At 33.5% G+C, this 17,362-nt stretch overlaps 2 protein-coding genes across 2 annotated transcripts; one reads left to right on the top strand and one right to left on the bottom strand.

Annotated features, from left to right (window-relative positions):
• Positions 1–2,519: 2,519 nt before the first annotated feature.
• On the bottom strand, positions 2,520–5,443 carry LOC115954963 ((-)-germacrene D synthase-like). The gene is given in 9 exon segments (XM_031072975.1): positions 2,520–2,964; positions 3,066–3,314; positions 3,517–3,562; positions 3,564–3,653; positions 3,789–4,007; positions 4,113–4,422; positions 4,425–4,484; positions 4,689–4,968; positions 5,221–5,443. Coding segments are annotated over 9 exon segments (1,677 nt in total). The 5' UTR covers positions 5,350–5,443; the 3' UTR covers positions 2,520–2,670.
• Positions 5,444–15,549: 10,106 nt separating this feature from the next.
• On the top strand, positions 15,550–16,737 carry LOC115956443. The gene is made up of 2 exons (XM_031074821.1): positions 15,550–15,913; positions 16,499–16,737. The coding sequence occupies exons 1-2, from the start codon at positions 15,550–15,552 to the stop codon at positions 16,735–16,737; spliced, it is 603 nt and encodes a 200-aa protein (XP_030930681.1).
• The last annotated feature ends 625 nt before the right edge of the window (positions 16,738–17,362 follow it).

Raw genomic sequence — 17,362 nt, 5'->3', positions numbered from 1 at the left:
TGTCCTCAGGTTTCACATTTGTGGAAGAGATTTGCAGCATTTGCTGGATAGAAGAGAACATAAAAACTCGTAAGAGAAGGGACATATACATTTTTTTGGTATAGTTTGATTCCTAGTGCGTACCTACCATCTTGGATGGAATCACAACCCACCACTTAAACACTGATGAAAATTTGGACCACAAAAACATCGTCCTAAGGCTTCACATTTTTGGAAGAGATTTTGCAGATAGAAGAGAAAAACTTTTCAGTCTTGGTCCTCTTGGATAGAGTCACAACTCACAACATAAACACGTGAAAATTTGGGTTTTACATTTGTAAACAAATTATTCAACAAGAAACCTATCCAAGAACAAAAAAGTTCAAATCTATAACAATTCAAATCTGTAAGTTATCCATCTCATTACATAAACATCTCTGATTTAGTTTTTTCTAAAAAACAATATCAAGAGAAATATTGTGTTTGTGATGTCAATATATTCAAGGTTTTTTTTTTTTTTTTTTTTTTGAATTTTCTACAATTTAAATTTCTTAATCACTATCTAAGGAAAAATTCCTAGAGATGCCATTAGTTGCCAAACTGGCTTGTTAAGAGATAACATTGTGTTGATAGTGCCAACGAACAAGGACAAGATTAGTATTTTTTATTTATCCGTGAAGTAATTAGTGGCCTATAGGAAATATTGTACTAAAATTTGGCCGATAATAAATCTTATTCATATGTTTTTTTTAGAAAGTTATTCATATGTGAATGGTCAAAAACACACACACACACACACACATATATATATATATATATATCAATCATTTTTGGTTATTAGCGCAACGTTTTGCCATGATGCTTGCTAGCATATAAAATCAATAGTTTGATGCATTGTCATTTGTTTGACAGATGCCTACCAATGCATACGTCTAGAGCACACCTATGATTGTCTTCGTAAGGGAGATGTCATATATTCGCAAATGGACCACCTTCGCAAATGAATAAATGTTGGGTAAAAGTACATTTTTTGTACTCATCTTATACACCATATTTCAATTTGATTCCTAACCTTTCAATTGTGTCAATTTGGTCCTTAACCTTTTGGTACTGTATCAATTTAGTCCATGTTATTGTCTTTTGGATGAAAATTGATGACATGTCTAATGGCCAAAATAAAAAATTAGTTTCCGTTAATGTGAGAATAAACTAAAATTTTATTTTGGCTGTTTTTCATGTCATTAATTTTCATACAAGATATAACAATAGGAACTAAATTGACACGAGACTAAAAAGTTAGGGACCAAATTGACACAATTGAAAAGTTATGAACCAAATTGAAATATAGTGCAAAAGATAAGGATCAAATATGTAGTTTACTCATAAATGTTTTATGTTATTTTTTGAATTATTGTAGACCAAAGCTTTAGTCCATCAGAGCATAGTTTTCAGAACCGGATCGGACCGGGAGGTCGGACCGTGAAAACCGAAAATCGAGATGAAAACCGATTTTTTTGTTAATTCCGTAAACCGCTAAAACCAGGATTGGACCGCACAAACCGGTGAGAACCGTGCGGTCCAAATCCTTAGCAATTTTTTTTTTTTTACAATTTTATTCTACTTAATTAAATTATCCATCTCTTACAAGGAATAAAAAAAAAATTATAATTAAAATCCTTCAAAGATATTCAAATTTACTTCAAAAATTAATCATAAATTTTAATGTTTTCATGATTATTATTTTATTTTATTAACTTTCTTATTTAATTATTAAATATATGCTTGAAAATCATTAAATTTCCCTCGCATATATAAATATATTGTCAATTTTGCTAGTTTTATAAATTTAATATCTATATTTAGGCTTTAATTAATTATTAAATTAATTATGATGTCATCACAGTTCGACCTTGGTTCGACCTTAAAAACCTTGAACCTCTCCCTTTTACGGTTCAATGAACGGTCCGGGTCTGAAAACCTTGCATCAGAATACTTGAATTTGCTTCGGCGTGTGACGCGTCATTTTCTTGGTTTGGACTCTTCCAAGGACATAATTAGATGCCCAAAAATAAATGATCCACCCCAGTGAATAACCACATCATGTCAGCATCTAAAAACAGGAATTCTCTCCTTTTCATTTCTTTTCTTTTCTTTTGGACTAATTTTCTTTCTATTTCAACTGGGTTTCATCTCCTTTCTATTGATGATTCATGCCGAGTCGACACAATAAAAATTCATAATAATTTCAGTTTTTTTTTTTTTTTTTTAAATTAGTTTATATTGTATTATCAATATAAGATTTACATTATCATCAAATAAATATGTACAATATTATACACTTACATGTAAATATGTATAATATTGTACATTTTTTGCAATGTATAATGTTGTACACTTTTATTCTACAATTGATAGTACAATTTAAACAATATAATTTTATATTTTTTTAATGTTAATTTGAAAATGTTTTGAATTTTTGTTAAATTTTTAGCATGACTCATTTATGGATAAATAAGAGAATTCTAGAGAAAACTCAAGAGTTGATCCAACGAAAACTTCATCTTGAAATATAATGAACACACATGAAAGATAATAACCCAAAGGAATGAAGAGTTTATCTTGGACACATAATTATTTCCCTACAACCATATCATCAAATGGCTGCTATTACAATATTGCATGGGTCCATGCTTAAAACGGCACAGGATCAATAAGCATCGAAGTTACGAAATCTTTGAGCACAACTCCAGCATGTGTGTAGCCATCTTCGTCCTTGTATACGACATCAATCACACGTGCAAGATTGAGAATTCGCATTAGAATTGGCATGGCAACAGTAGTTGGGTAGAGGCACTCTTTGTTGATGTCCTTCCATGCACCTGTAACTTGTTTGCAAAACTCATTGATTGCTTCTTCTTCTGTACCACCATTTTGTGCCATGTAACATTCAACAGCCGACGCAACGTGCCCTCTTTTTTGCTCGAACTACAAAAGTATTGAATCATTACGTTAGAATGAAAAACATTGAAATAATCGAATTAGGCTTTCAATTATAGCTATTATCATACATAAATAACATATTACACCTTATGTGAGACTATGTCATCCATGAGTCTGCAAACTACTGCAGAAGCTCTGACCATTTTAGGATCGCTGAACAACCACTCGAATGAATCTTTTGTAACAATGTCTCCCATTCCAACCAACGATGTTGTTGCTAACATTGAATACGCAGAGGTAACAAGTGCAATGCGCATATATTCATCCATTGTTGGTATATGTTTTTGGTGGAACCATTTGGCTTCATGAAAATAAGCTCTAACCTGATTCTTCATCTGAGACAATGAACAATTTGCAATTAGCTTAACTAAATTTTCTACATAATCATCAACATTTTTTTTTTTTTTTTGTATTTCCTTAGTTTTTTTTTTTTTTTTTTTTTTTTTTTTTTTTTTTTTTTTTTTTTTTTACTTTCATTGTTGTGAGGGTTTCGTCTAATGTATCATAATATTCTAAATTTATATGTATGGTACTCACTGCTTCAATTGCATATTTGACGCGGTATGATTTTGCTTCACCTATTTTTTTCTTCCATTTCATAATAAACGTCTAGGAGTGCCTGGTAACACACTTTCATGTACTCTGGAAGTTGATCAATGGCACGAATGTCCCACCTGTAATGTTGGTAGACTATCAATGTCAATTGATTTAACAAAATAATGTAAACCATAAGAAAAATAAGCAATTAAAATAAATTGTGAATACAACTTAGATAGCTAAAATGAGAAAAAGTGTGAATTAATTTCAACCTCTCGACTGCTTCAGTAAAGAGCTCAACCTCTTCAAGTGTGCCATAAACATCATAGATGTCGTCGATAGTCGAGGTCATTGCTATCACTTTGGTCAATATTCTCCTAGCAAAGCAATGTTCTGCCTCAAAGTACACTCCCAATATCCAATAGTAGCACTCAATCACTCTATCTCTAATAAAGGGTAGCTTCCCCGAAAAGTTCAAGTCCTTCCACCATCTAATACAAATACAATTTAATAGAATCATGCATGTTGTAAATATACAGGGATGTTCAAGCTCATAACTATTAACTTGCTACTCTTAACATATCTTAATCACTAACCTTGCAATGTCGGCAAGTTCTTTCTGGTGCTGTTTCTGTAATAAGTTGAAATCTAACTTTGCAAATGTAAGAAGAAATTTATCATGTGAAGGATCTTCTTGGTAGATAGAAAAATATTGTCTTGCCTCTAATCTTGGCAGTCCTTTACGGATAGGCTGTTTTAAGGCATGTCTTACTTCTGCTGCAAGAGGAGGGCTCAAGCGGGATGCTACAGACTCTAGTTGTGGGGTAATGAACAAAAGAGCTTCATCTAGTATATCTTCACCGTGGACCCTAAGATGTGTGGCTTCATACAAGCTTAACATTCCCGCACATCTCTAGTTAGTGATTCCTTGAAATTCCCATTGGTGTCCTTGAACTTGGAGAACTTGTCTACCATATGATACAGCACATAAAATGAGTGGAATGATATAAAATTTTTATGGTTAATATGCTTGATCTCATTTAAGGGTATGTTCAACATTAAATGTGAAGACGAGTCTCCTAATAAATGGGAAAAGTTTATAACAGAACAAGGCAAGCGATGACTTATTTAAGAGTATAAATAAAAAATAAAATAAAATAAAAAAACCTTACCACATGAAATGTAGTAACCTTGTTGTCTAAGTAAGCGAAATTGGAGTGCAACATTATAAAGGTCATCTGCATTTTCTTGGTCATCACGATCATAAAGTGTCTTACGTAATTGTTGCAAAGTTTTTTCAATCTCATTTTCATAACGGTAAGACACACCCAAGCGCTGGAGTAAATCAATCAAGTTTAGTTTTTGTGAGGGCTCCTCAACTGGAGATGTTAGCATTCTCCTCACCTCTTCCTTCATTTCCTGAATTTGTAGCTTCAAATTCTCCTCAATTTCCTACACGAACAATTAAATCAATGAATAACATCTGCATTTGTACCATCAGTTGAAGATGATATGTTCAAATAAAAATTAGACGTTTCGTTATGAATGGATCTTTTACACCCAATTTTAAGTGATGTTAAGGCTTAATTGAGTTGGTTTTGAGGTTGCGTAATTGAAACAACAAAAATATGCGGTACTGTAGATTTGCACGGGCATGAAAACATGCAGGCTGTGTACATGCACACACTCAAATGGGCAGCTTACCAAGAACTCGGAAGCATATGTGAGGAAACGGTCACCCCAAATGCTGGGATGAAAATTGGCTGATCGACGATTAATTTCTGGCATATCAGTCTTGGTTGGGGCAGCTACTGCAGAAACTTGAGCATACATTTTCTCTCTACCAAATATTCTAAGGGACCTGGCTAGCTAGCGTCAAAATGTGACACCTTTAGTGTGCTTCAAGGCAAGGCAAGTATGAGAGAAAGAGGTTATGTGCTCACATATTTATAGCTATAATTAATAGCTTATGCGTTAGAATCTCCCACCTCATGAATCACATTGTGAAAATAAGAAGTTTGGCAGTACCTGTGGGCTGTGGCTAGGCCACACATCCATATTTCATTTTTCAAATTTCATTTTCATCCTTCCAGAAATTAAATCTATAAAAATTTAATCATTTTAAGTTTCTGGACATGAATAGCTTGGATTCATGTCCTTCGAAAAAAATCATACTGATCTATCTGACCATAATGCTCTTTCAAATTAGCATTGTCTGAGAGCTCCTTGTAATACCCTGCTAATTTCTTGCTTTTCAATTATTTTATTTATTCAAAGTACTCTTATTTATTAATCTAGTGTGTATCATCGTGCATATACACAAGTAATTAAAAATAATCATATTTACACAATTAAAATAATACATTTTTTTAGAAGATGTTCAGATTATATATGGTATTAGCTTACATTTTTTTTTTTTTTTTTCAAACTATACATTTCTATAATATGCAATAGTTTCATATATATATGACTTTGTATTTAATTGGTTTTAAACTCTTCAGTTTTTGCACCCAATAATTCACTTACCATAGAAAGTGACACAAAATTGAACTCCAATTAAAATCCAATTTAAAATCTAATTGTATTTGAACTCTTTGATTTTTATACTTGATAATTTACTTGGCACAAAAATTAAAAATTAGATGAGACACATGGCGAAAAATTGATAATTCAATTGAAATCTAATTGAATTTTCTCTAATATTTGGCTTTTAATATATACTAGCTTGTAACTCCATGCATATACATGAATATAATTAAAGATATAAAATAAGATACATAGTATAATTCATATATATATATATATATATATATATAATTTAAATTATATTGATAGCCATTCTTATATATTGTTAACTTTTTAAAAAGTTTTGTAAGAATATTACTCCTTCCATCCCACTTTGTTTGTCCTGTTTGAAAAGTCAAATATTTTAAGGGAACATCATTTATTGTCTTGTCTGCTTTATAAAAATGTATAAGTTTACAAAATTACCCTTAAATAAATTCATCAGCTTTTTTTAAAAATAGTTATTCTTAATGAGGCATAGGGGTATAATAAGAATATTAGTAAACTAATAACTTTTATTTTTAGAAACAGGACAATATTTTGGGACATCCTAAAATGGAATAGAGGACAAACAAAATGGGACGGAGGGAGTATTAAGTATAAAAGGTAAACTGTCAATGTTTATTTATTTATTGATTATTTTTTATTACTTCTTAATATTTGTTATTGTGGAGTACTTTTTTTTTTTTTTTATGATTCATTTATTCTAGACTCTTTGATTTTTTTAACTCAAAAACTTACTTTGATAAATATTTATGATATGATCCCACATTTGATTTTAAAATTAGGAAATAAAACTCTCTTTAAACTTAAATAATTTAGGACGCATGGCACAAAATTGGATTCTAATTTGAATTCTAATTGGACTTTCTCTGAGTTTTGCTTATTAATAAATATATATATATATATATATATATATAGTTTAAGCCTTGTACGTTGCACGGTTTTAGAATAAAATTTGTTAGAATAAAACTTATGGAATATTCTATTTAAATATATATATATATATAATTTCTAAGTTATTTTATCAACTTAAAAATTATAGGTGAAAAAAATAAGAACAAAAAAATTATTTATATACATATATATATATATATATTTTAAATATAAATCTAAAAAGTGTATTATATTGCTGTTTTTTTTTTTAATTAAGGATTATTTTTATAAAGGATTAGATGAAGAATTTGGATTGTAATCAAATTAAAAAATTTATTAACTTAGAAATTATAGGAGAAGAAAAATTATATTTATTTAAAAAAATTTCTACAATTTGATAAAGTTATTTGACGCAATCATGACTTTTAAGCCTAACTTTTATTATATAGTAAATGATGATATGATATGATATGATATGATATGGATGAATTTTGGATTAATGGATTATATTTACGAAACCTTATTGGCTAATCCAGTCTCCTGCCTTCAAATTGCTTAACCCAGGAAATTTTATTTTTATTTTCTTCTTTTATAACCAACCAATAGAAATCAATGCGTGGGAATAAAAGCAAGAGGTGGCTCCAAAGATCGGTGCTTTCGTTTTGTATGCTTTAATTTAGCGCTGTCCTCACACACATTTGAAAAAAAAAAAAAAAAAAAAAATGTGAGCCACATTAAGTCCTTTCTTTTTCCTGAATTGACGTACTAAGAAAATGGAGAACCATGTTTAAAATGAAGAAAAATACGTGTCTAGAATCTTGCTAGACATGTATGGAGGACCTATTGTTTCCTCATACGTGCGTGGAATATAGCTTGGATATACGTGTGAGAAAAAAAATAGTGAATTTTGTACAGGGATTAAATGGAAGTCTGAGAAAGCTTTTTGTCTTATGGGACAAAACGCAAACATGGGCGAAAATGGCCCACTACTATTATTTGACAAAATATTTAATAATATATCACTGTTTATAAAATTATTTGACAAAATATTTAATAATATATTACTGTTTATAAAATATTTAACAATATACCATAATTTTAAAACACAAATTCAAAAATCTCGAGTTTTACATATCACTCGAGTTCTCAAAAACCAAGTTACTTAAAAATGTGACACACTGATCTGGCAACCAGCGATTTTCGTCATCAGTAATTTTTTTTTGGTCAAAATTTCCATAATTTTTTTGTTACTTTATATTTTAATTTTGGCAAAAATATAGTACAAAGAGCATTTTACATTTTCAAGTTTTTGCATCACCCAATGTAAATGTTTTTACGGTTTTACCATTAAGCAACTTTTGAAAAAAAAAATTTCTTATACATTTTTTTAAAAGGGTCTAGTTAATAGGTAACCTTAGAATATTTGTTAATATATCATTTTAGAAAAGTTTTGATACTACTTTTATAAATAAATAAATAAAATATTAAAAAATTGTCAAAAAAATCAATTACTTTTTTCTTTTATCACAAAAAAATTATAAAAATATTTAATAAACCAATACCCCTATGACATTCATTAACATTTTGCTTATTTTAATTCAAACTTCAACATTGAGTGGCCAGGTCCCTTGCTCTTTATTTTAGTGCATGCTTCTCTTAATTCAACCTACACCAGGTAATACTTTTGTTGCTTTTTTACCCATCCATTTTAGAAAATCGTTTAATCTATTATATGTAAGAGTGTTATCTTAATTTAATAAATTTTATTATAAATTTATGATAACTTAAATTTTATTAAAATTAATTTTTGTGTTTTTTAAAAGCAATCATATTATTTTGTAAAGTTGAAATTATATATAAAAAGAATTTATGTTGTAAAGTTGCAATTGTGCTTTTGATAAATCCAGTTTTAGTATTCTATACTTGAAATATTAGATTGTTCTAGTTAATTTATAATTTTTCTATTATAGATTGAGCTTTCTCTATTCATAAATATTTTTCAATTCTAAATATTTCTTTATTTGTAAGAAAAATATATTTCAAATAAAAAAATAAAAATTTAAATAAATATAATTTAATTAGTATTTAAATAATAGAAAATGTTCTACCTAAATATCTCACCTTAGGCCTCCAAATTTGTTGGGTTAGTCCTGCCAATAACTCAACTGATATCTTTTGCTGTTTCCAACAAAGACATCCAAGTTTAAATCCCACACCCTCCACAATTGGTATATCTAAAATGAAGAAAAAAAATTTCCATAGAACTAAGGACCTCTATTTAGGCCGAAAAATGTAGACAATGACGTTGTTGCCCAAACCTGCATTTTATTAATATTTTGGTTTTTTGTTACCCAAAAAAAAAAAAAAAAATCTCTTTACAGAAAATTTTTTAGGAAGAATTCAAGAAAATATCTGAATCTTCTGTTGACCTGTGAATATGTGTAGGAGATTTTAACAGTGTAATTAGCCAAATTAAAAAACACAAAGGTAGTAGGTCAGTGGCTGAATCTTCTAGAGAAGACTTGAACAACTTTGTGGAGAGTTTCGGATCGATTGATTTGGGGTTCAATAGAAGAATGAATCGATTGTGTTGTAGCCAATAGTGATCAATAAAGCCTAAGTCAAGCACCTCCACAACCATTCTCTTTGACCACAATACAATAATTTTGGACACCTGGGGGAAGAATCTAGCGGTCAAAAGTCTTTTTTGATTCTAAAGAGGCCTCGATATGAGATAAAGAAGTTCATTAGTAATCAAAAAGGATTGGGGAAAAACAAGATATCCCGCACAGTTCATTTTGGCAAGAAAAATAAAAGAGGATGAACAACATCTAAGATGGCGGAACAAGAATGTTTTTAGCTGAATCTGTTAAATCTTATATTGTGTTAGAAAATTCCCTGAAAAATTGATTGTACTTTTTCATTTTGTCTTTGAGTTGTAAATTTTGTGTGGAAGTTTATATTGTATTGGGTAGAATATGTGCGAAACTGGAGTTTAGAATTGCAAGTTGAAGATTTTCACTCAAGTGACACTAAGGTGTTAGGCGAATTTGGACTGTTTCGCCAAACACTTCAAAGATATTGGCTCGAGAAACCGTCAGATCTTGAGAGAAATTTGTTAAGAATTTCTCATTAGTGCCACTTCTTGCCCACCTATTTAAGCATCATTTTTCACAAATTTTTATAACCAAAAATTCCCAATTGAAGTGTTAGAGAGCCAAGACAAACTCTAGGTCAAAAACTCATTTCTCTCTACTATCTCCTCTCTACATAGCCACATGCCATGGTATTTTTCTGATTTGATTGTTATTTGGGAGATTAAAGCCATTACTTTCTACAACAACCTCAAAGTTGTGTGAGTTGATTGGTATTTAGGAACCATTGGAGTCACCACATATTCAATCGGGGAGGTTTGAAGTTGCATTGGAGCAAAATTACGGATTTGAAGTTTGAGTGGAGAAAGGGCTCACAGAGTCCGTTGATAGCAAGAGCTTGGAGGGCTCAAGTACATAAATACTACTAGACTTGGAGGGTTTTGTGAATATTATTATTAAATCATTCTCAATTACATAATATAGTTTATTTTGGAATTATGAAAAAGTGAACAATAAAGAGTTATATTCCAAGTTTATATATATATATATATATATATGAATAATTAGAATACCATGCAAGATAATTAATACATGGTAATAAATGTATTTATCTTATTAAATGCACACAAGAGAGACAGAGAGAGAAGAAATTAAATGCAAAATTTGGTGAGGTGAAAAGCTAATTAAATAATGAGGAATCTAAATAATGCATCACGTGACAAAACCTCAAACTCTTTTGCATAATGTTCTTGCCTCAAGATTGACGATTTCGTTTTGTTTTGTTTTGTTTTTTGTTTTTTTTTTTTTTTTTTTTTTTTTTTTGTCTAATGAATCATTTAGGTAATTCTTGAATGGATTGACACATGAAAAGACAACTTCCAAGTTTAGATTATTCGATTTCTAAAAATTATTTATTAGACTTTAAAAAAAGATAAAAAGTATAGCTTCTTGTACATAACATCACTAAGGCATGGGAGAATGCGTAAGTGGTTGAATCTAGACTCTACACGTGGAGCGGCTGTGAGAGAAGGGAGAGTAGGTGTTGGCTAAGAGATTTTGTCTTGGTCAGTGCTAAAAGCATGACTACCTCGTGAAGTAAGATTTACACCTAACACGGTACTCAAGCACTCACCAAAAAGAGACACAGTGACTTTTCAGGATTAAAGGCTATGAGGACAACCATTATTGGTTGAATGCACAATGAGTCACCTTGGAGACAGGTGTACCAATCACAGTATTCCTAATGTCCCTCTTGATGACCAAGACTTGTCTCCCAAGCAATGGTAAAGCTACCTACCTACGGGTCTCAGTGCCACGTTGGTGTAGTTCTTAACCCTTAGTCAGCAGTAATATCACAGTTGTGAAAAGATCCAAAAGGGAGAATAATGACTTGACACCTATCCTTTGTACTTAGCCATATTCCTCAAAGTATAAAAGGAACATGCAACTGTGCTATTAGGACAAGAATCCAAGTAGATATTTTGAGATGAAAATGGAGAGTTGGTAGGAAAGAAAGACAACTTCATTATAAACTAATCTCTTTTTCATACATAATTCAAGCTAAGCTGAGCAAGAATATGATGTTCTTGCTCAAATTGTGGTTTTTTATCCCTTTTCTAGGGTTTTCCACATACATCCTGTGTTGTTTTGATAATCAGCTTCTTCTTCTTCTTTAAATGTGCATCTTTTTCATGTCCTACCATCACTTTCTTTATTTCTTGTTTAAGTGTCATGTAAAAGCTTACATCTTTTCAAGCTTTCTCACATAAATGTTCTATTAGATAACTTATTTCACTTTCATAAATAAGCTCAAATCTAACTTGCACGTAAATTTTTGGCTACTTCACTGGGGATCTCTTGTTATTTTCCTTTTTAAGGGTGTTTTGTTGGGTTTTACACCTCTATTTGTAGTAACTTTCTCCATGCCTTTGAGGAAGAAGGTGGTTACTAGGACACTGACGAGTGTGGATGAGAACCATTGGTCAAAACCAAGTATAGATCATATGTCCATGCATTCTGAAGGCGCAGAATCTTCGGGTGGACTGCTCATCGTGAGAGCAGGGAAATGATGGCTGCCATTAAAGACCTTCAACGTTCTCAAGCTGTTATGTGGGCAAAGTTTCATTCCTTACATCAGGAGACAGCTGTACCTCAAGCTCCTCAAGGTCCTCAAGAGTCTCCTTATCTAACTAGGGAAGATAGTTGGGAAACCTTACCCTGAAGAAATAGTTGGGAAACCTTACCCTACTAACTACACACCTCCTATATTCCCTAAGTATGATGGCATAACAAGGAACGTTAAAGATCATATCAGGCGGTATGTAGATAAGCTGATAGCTCACTCTCATGACCATGAGTTGAGGCTCAGAGAGTTCTCTAAGTCTTTAGAAGGTCAAGCTTTTACTTGGTATACCAGTCTTGCACCAAGGTCAATTCTATGTTGAACGATTTGGCAACGTAGTTCATGAAAAAGTTCTTTGCTTTAGAGGAAAAGCTCATGTTGTCAGATCTACAACACGAGAAGCAAAAGGTCTCTAAGGGATTGCTGAAGTATATTCGCAGGTTTCAAGCTCTCTCTTTGCTGTGTTACGACCCTGTGGAGGATGAAAGGCTGGTGGATGTTTGTATCACGGGTATGTTGTATGAATATCGGCCTTACTTAGAGAATCTTCAGATCTCTAGTTTTACAAGACTTGTAGAAGCTACAAGGAAAACAAGTATGTACATAAGGAAGCCTTCAATAGGTTCAACTTCACAAATTGTGAGTGCTCCTAGACAACCATGGAAGAGAGAAAACAAGAAGGTAGCCAAAGGAAAGAAGAGAGACAGAGGTGGCATTCCCCCTCCTTTTACTGTGTCCACTGAAGAGTTGTATAGCGTCCTAGAAGCTTGGATGAAAGATGGTGTAGTTACATTGCCTGAATGTAAGCATGAACCTACAGAAGAGGAAAAGCGAAATCCACTTTATTGTAGGTACCACAGGAGATGTGACCATCTTACTATGGATTGCTATGCTATAAGGAATATTTTCCATGATAGGGTAGCCAAGGGAGATTCGGTTATCAAAGCCGGGAAGAGAGCTGACCCAAGGATGCGTAGACCAGAAGTGGCAATGACTTTCTTCATACGTTGTGAGGATCTTATGGAAGAAGAAGTAGAGAACATGGCTAGCAGTGGCTCAGTACCGCCACCATTGGTAGATGAAGAAATGGTAACGAGAATCCAACAAGAGGATAAAATACATTTCTTTCTTGAAGGAATAGGTCTTGGACCAATGGCTAGAAGAGAAGTAGCCCAAGCCTTTACCAAGGTGATGGAAAGGAATCATGAAGTGGCTGCTGTTGAAGAAAGTTTGATGCAAGTGGCATTCCAGGAAGCAAAGGATTCAGTCACCTTTTCTAATAAAGATCTAGTTAATCGAGCTGTTGATGACGATAGACCTTTATATGTCACTGCCTTTTTGGGAGCATCTCAAACCAAAAGGGCGTTGATAGACACCGGTGCATCCATTAATATTCTCCCTCTCCTAGCTTTTAATGCCATGGGAATTCTGAGGGAAAGAATTATTCTAGAGCCAATGCAGGTGGCAGGAATAGGAGCCTTACAGCTGAACACTCTTGGGCATATGTCTTTGGACCTTAGGGCTAGGCCAATTCGGGCACCTACTCTCATGCATGTGATGGAAGGGAATACATCTTACCACATCATCTTAGTCCATCCATGGCTAAAGTCGAATAAAGCAATGGCTTCCATATATCATCAGTGTGTGAAGGCCATTTAGAGGAACAAACAGGTAGTCATTGAGGCCACCAAGATGCCTTTTGATAGAGTAGAACTTTATTTCGCTAAGGCAGCTTTATATCAAGAATACGAACCTAAAGGCAAGAATAGAATTCATCCTTTCATTCCTATTGCTTTGCAAGCAGGAGAAGAAGATGATGGTAAAGTGGTAGAACCAGAAAGGCCTTCCAAGATAAGAAGGATTACCGAGCCTGATGGCCGAGTAGTATATGAATTCTGACAATTAAAGGAAGGGGATGACAAGGATGGTGAGCCTAATTCCCTTAATCCGACACAACAAACAAAGGAGGTTCATAAAGCTGAGGAGTTTGTTAAAAAAGCCCCTGAGTGTATGAATGATGGTGTCAAGAATGTGCAAGAAGAACATGTTGAGGTTAATCTAGGTGATAGAGAAGAAGGTAAAAAAATGGAAAAGATCAGTAAGAATTTGTTCGAAAAAGAGAGAGGAAAGCTAGTAGCTTTGTTGAAAGAATACATGGATGTTTTTGCTTGGAGTTATCAAGAAATGCCAAGTCTAAGCCCGAACTTGGTAGTGCATAAGCTAAAGGTGAATCCTAATGCTAAACCTATGAAACAACCACCAAGGAAATATCGTTTGGACGTGGAGGAAAGGATAAAACTTGAAGTGCAAAAGCTTTTAAAGGTAAGATTCATTGAGGAGATTGAATACCCGAGCTGATTAGCCAACATAGTTCCGATAAAGAAGAAAAATGGTTAGATAAGAATCTATGTGGATTTTTGGGATCTCAATAAAGCCTGTCTAAAGGATGAATTCTCACTTCCTAATGTTGATATCCTGGTAGATGCAACGGCTAGTCACGAGCATTTCTCTTTTATGGATGGTTATAGTGCGTATAATCAGATCCTTATGGACCCAATAGATGCCCCGAAAACTGCTTTCAGGACACCTTTTGGGAATTATTTCTATAGGGTGATGCCTTTTGGAGAACCATGACCTTGATCTTTGAAGACATGCTGCATAAGCATGTTGAAGATTACATTGATGATCTTATGGTAAAAGCAAAGAATCCTTTTGAGCACTTGGTGCACCTGAGACAAGTCTTTGAAAGATGCAGAGAGCATAATTTGAGGATGAATCCTTCCAAGTGTGCCTTCGGGGTATCTTCAGGGAAATTCTTGGGGTTTCTTCTTCATCATAGGGGAATTGATTTGGACCCTACAAAGGCTAAAGGAATAACTACTCTCAGTCCTCTTAAAAATTTGAAGGAGTTGAAAAGTTTCGTGGGAAATGTTTCTTATTTAAGAAGATTCATTCCAAGTCTAGCTAAGATTTTAAAGCCTTTCATGGAGCAAACAAAGAAAGGAGTAACTTTTGTATGGTGTAAAGGTATAAAAAGGTGGGGTTAAAGGCTGCTAGAGGTTAGGCATAAAAAGGTTAAAGGTATTTGGTGACTCTAAGTTGGTAATAAGACAGGTTAAGGGAATTTATGGAGTAAAGAATCCTAGTTTGGCTACTTACAGAGCTGCAGTGCAAAGGATCATGGAACACTTTAATTTCATAGAATACAAGGTGGTTAATAGAGGTGAAAATAAGCTTGCTAACTCGCTAGCTACCTTAGCCACTAAGTCTGTATTAAAGAAAGAAAAGATGACACTCTAAGTTGAGAAGCAACCTGGTTTAGTTTAGGATGAGCTATGTTTCCCTCAAGATTGGTAAGAACCCTTGTTAATAGCAATGACTCAAAGGAAGTATGTTGGGTCAGAGTTACCAGCAAATATGAAAGACTTCCTCAGGATCAACGGAGATTTGTTTCTCAGGGGAGCAAAAGGTTTGCTGATGAAATGTGTTTCAAGGCAAGAGGGACTGACATTGATGCACAGATTTCACTATGATATTTGTGGTGTAAATCTCGATGTCAACCTCTATAGAAGATTGCAAAGGTTAGGGATCTTCTGGCCAGAAATAGCCAATGATGCTAAAGAAGAACAGCAAAGTTGTAAGACTTGTTCTGTTATTCCTCCGGATCAAGTAGAAGTGCTTAATGGCAAGTTTCTGGGAGAAGATTGGCAGGATCCATACTTGAAATACCTCTTGCAAGGTATATTGCCTGCTGATCGCGTACAAAAGGAAAAGTTGAAAAAATATATGACTAGGTTTAAAGTGGTAGATGGGAAATTGTTCAAGAGAAGTTTCCAAGGGAAATGGATGGTATGTATTCCTACTAAGGAAGTTAATGGCGTTCTTTTAGACCTGCATGAAGGAAAGCCAATAAGACACCCGGGTGGGAGAAATCTATGGCAAATTAGCTTGCGCCAGGGATATTACTGGCCCACAATGCAAAAGGATGCCCAAGACTTTGCAAAGAAATATCAAGAATGCCAAAGGCGGGGAGACAAAATACGTACTAGCCATCAAAGTCTTCATCCAACTGTGACTCCATATCCATTCTACAGCTGGGGGCTGGATTTTATAGGACCTATAAACCCCCCCCCCTTCTAAAGGATGTACATGGATACTGGTAGCTCAGTGGCTAATTTCTTAATAACGAATATAATATGTCGTTTTGGGGTACCCAACAGAATTATTTCTAACAATGGCATGCCATTCCTAAACAAGGATGTGCGTCGTTTAACAGACTAGTACTCCATTTCTCACACGATATCCACACCTTATTATCCCAAAGGAAATGACCGAGCTGAGGCCTCTAACAAAAGATTACTGAAGATATTGGGAAAAATGACCAAGGAGAATGGAAATGGGTGGAAGGAGGAGCTTCCTACAACTCTGTGGGCTTATAAAATAGCCAAATCACAAGCTTCAAGAGCTTCACCCTTTTCTCTAGTCTATGGCACAGATGCTGTTATCCCAATAGATTTAGTAGGGCCAGCGGTGAAACTGGCAGAGATTGTAGGAATACTCTAAGAAGACACTTTGGAAATTATGGAGGAAATGCATGATAATGCTGCCTCTATAACTGCCTTTATTAGGCTAACATGAAGGCCAAGCATGAAGGCCAAGTTAGAAAAAGAAAGTTTCAAGTGGGAGAAATTGTTTGGAAAGCTTCCCCGCATGTACGAGGAGTTGCTGGAGCTGTTAAACATAAGTTTTCTCCAAAATGGGATGGACCATACATAGTAGAAGAAGCACATGCAATAGGACATTATTGGCTAAAGGATCAAGTATGTATAAAGGTGTATAGCCCCATTAGCAGAGCTCACCTTAAGAAATATCATGCTTAACCTTGTACAAACATTTTTTGTGGCCATCATGTCAAAATGATTTTATATTTTGCAAAACTCATACTATTATAAACAAAGACTTATATGCAGTTATTTCATATGATGTTGTTCATAATATGCATGCAAAGTCTAAATAGTCTAGTGAAATAAGGCATGGTAAAGTTATAGTACAATCCCATGGCCTTTCAAGACCACAAAAAATATTACAACTTGAAAATTAGAGAATGTTTGTAAGAAAACTAAAATTTTCAAGAGAGAAGTCTGGATCACTTAGAGCTCCTAGCTCGTCTTCTAACTTCTCAATCTCT

This window comes from Quercus lobata, chromosome 8 (assembly GCF_001633185.2).
Source record: "Quercus lobata isolate SW786 chromosome 8, ValleyOak3.0 Primary Assembly, whole genome shotgun sequence".
Taxonomy (NCBI): Eukaryota; Viridiplantae; Streptophyta; class Magnoliopsida; order Fagales; family Fagaceae; genus Quercus; species Quercus lobata.
This window is presented reverse-complemented; position numbering and strand designations above follow the sequence as displayed.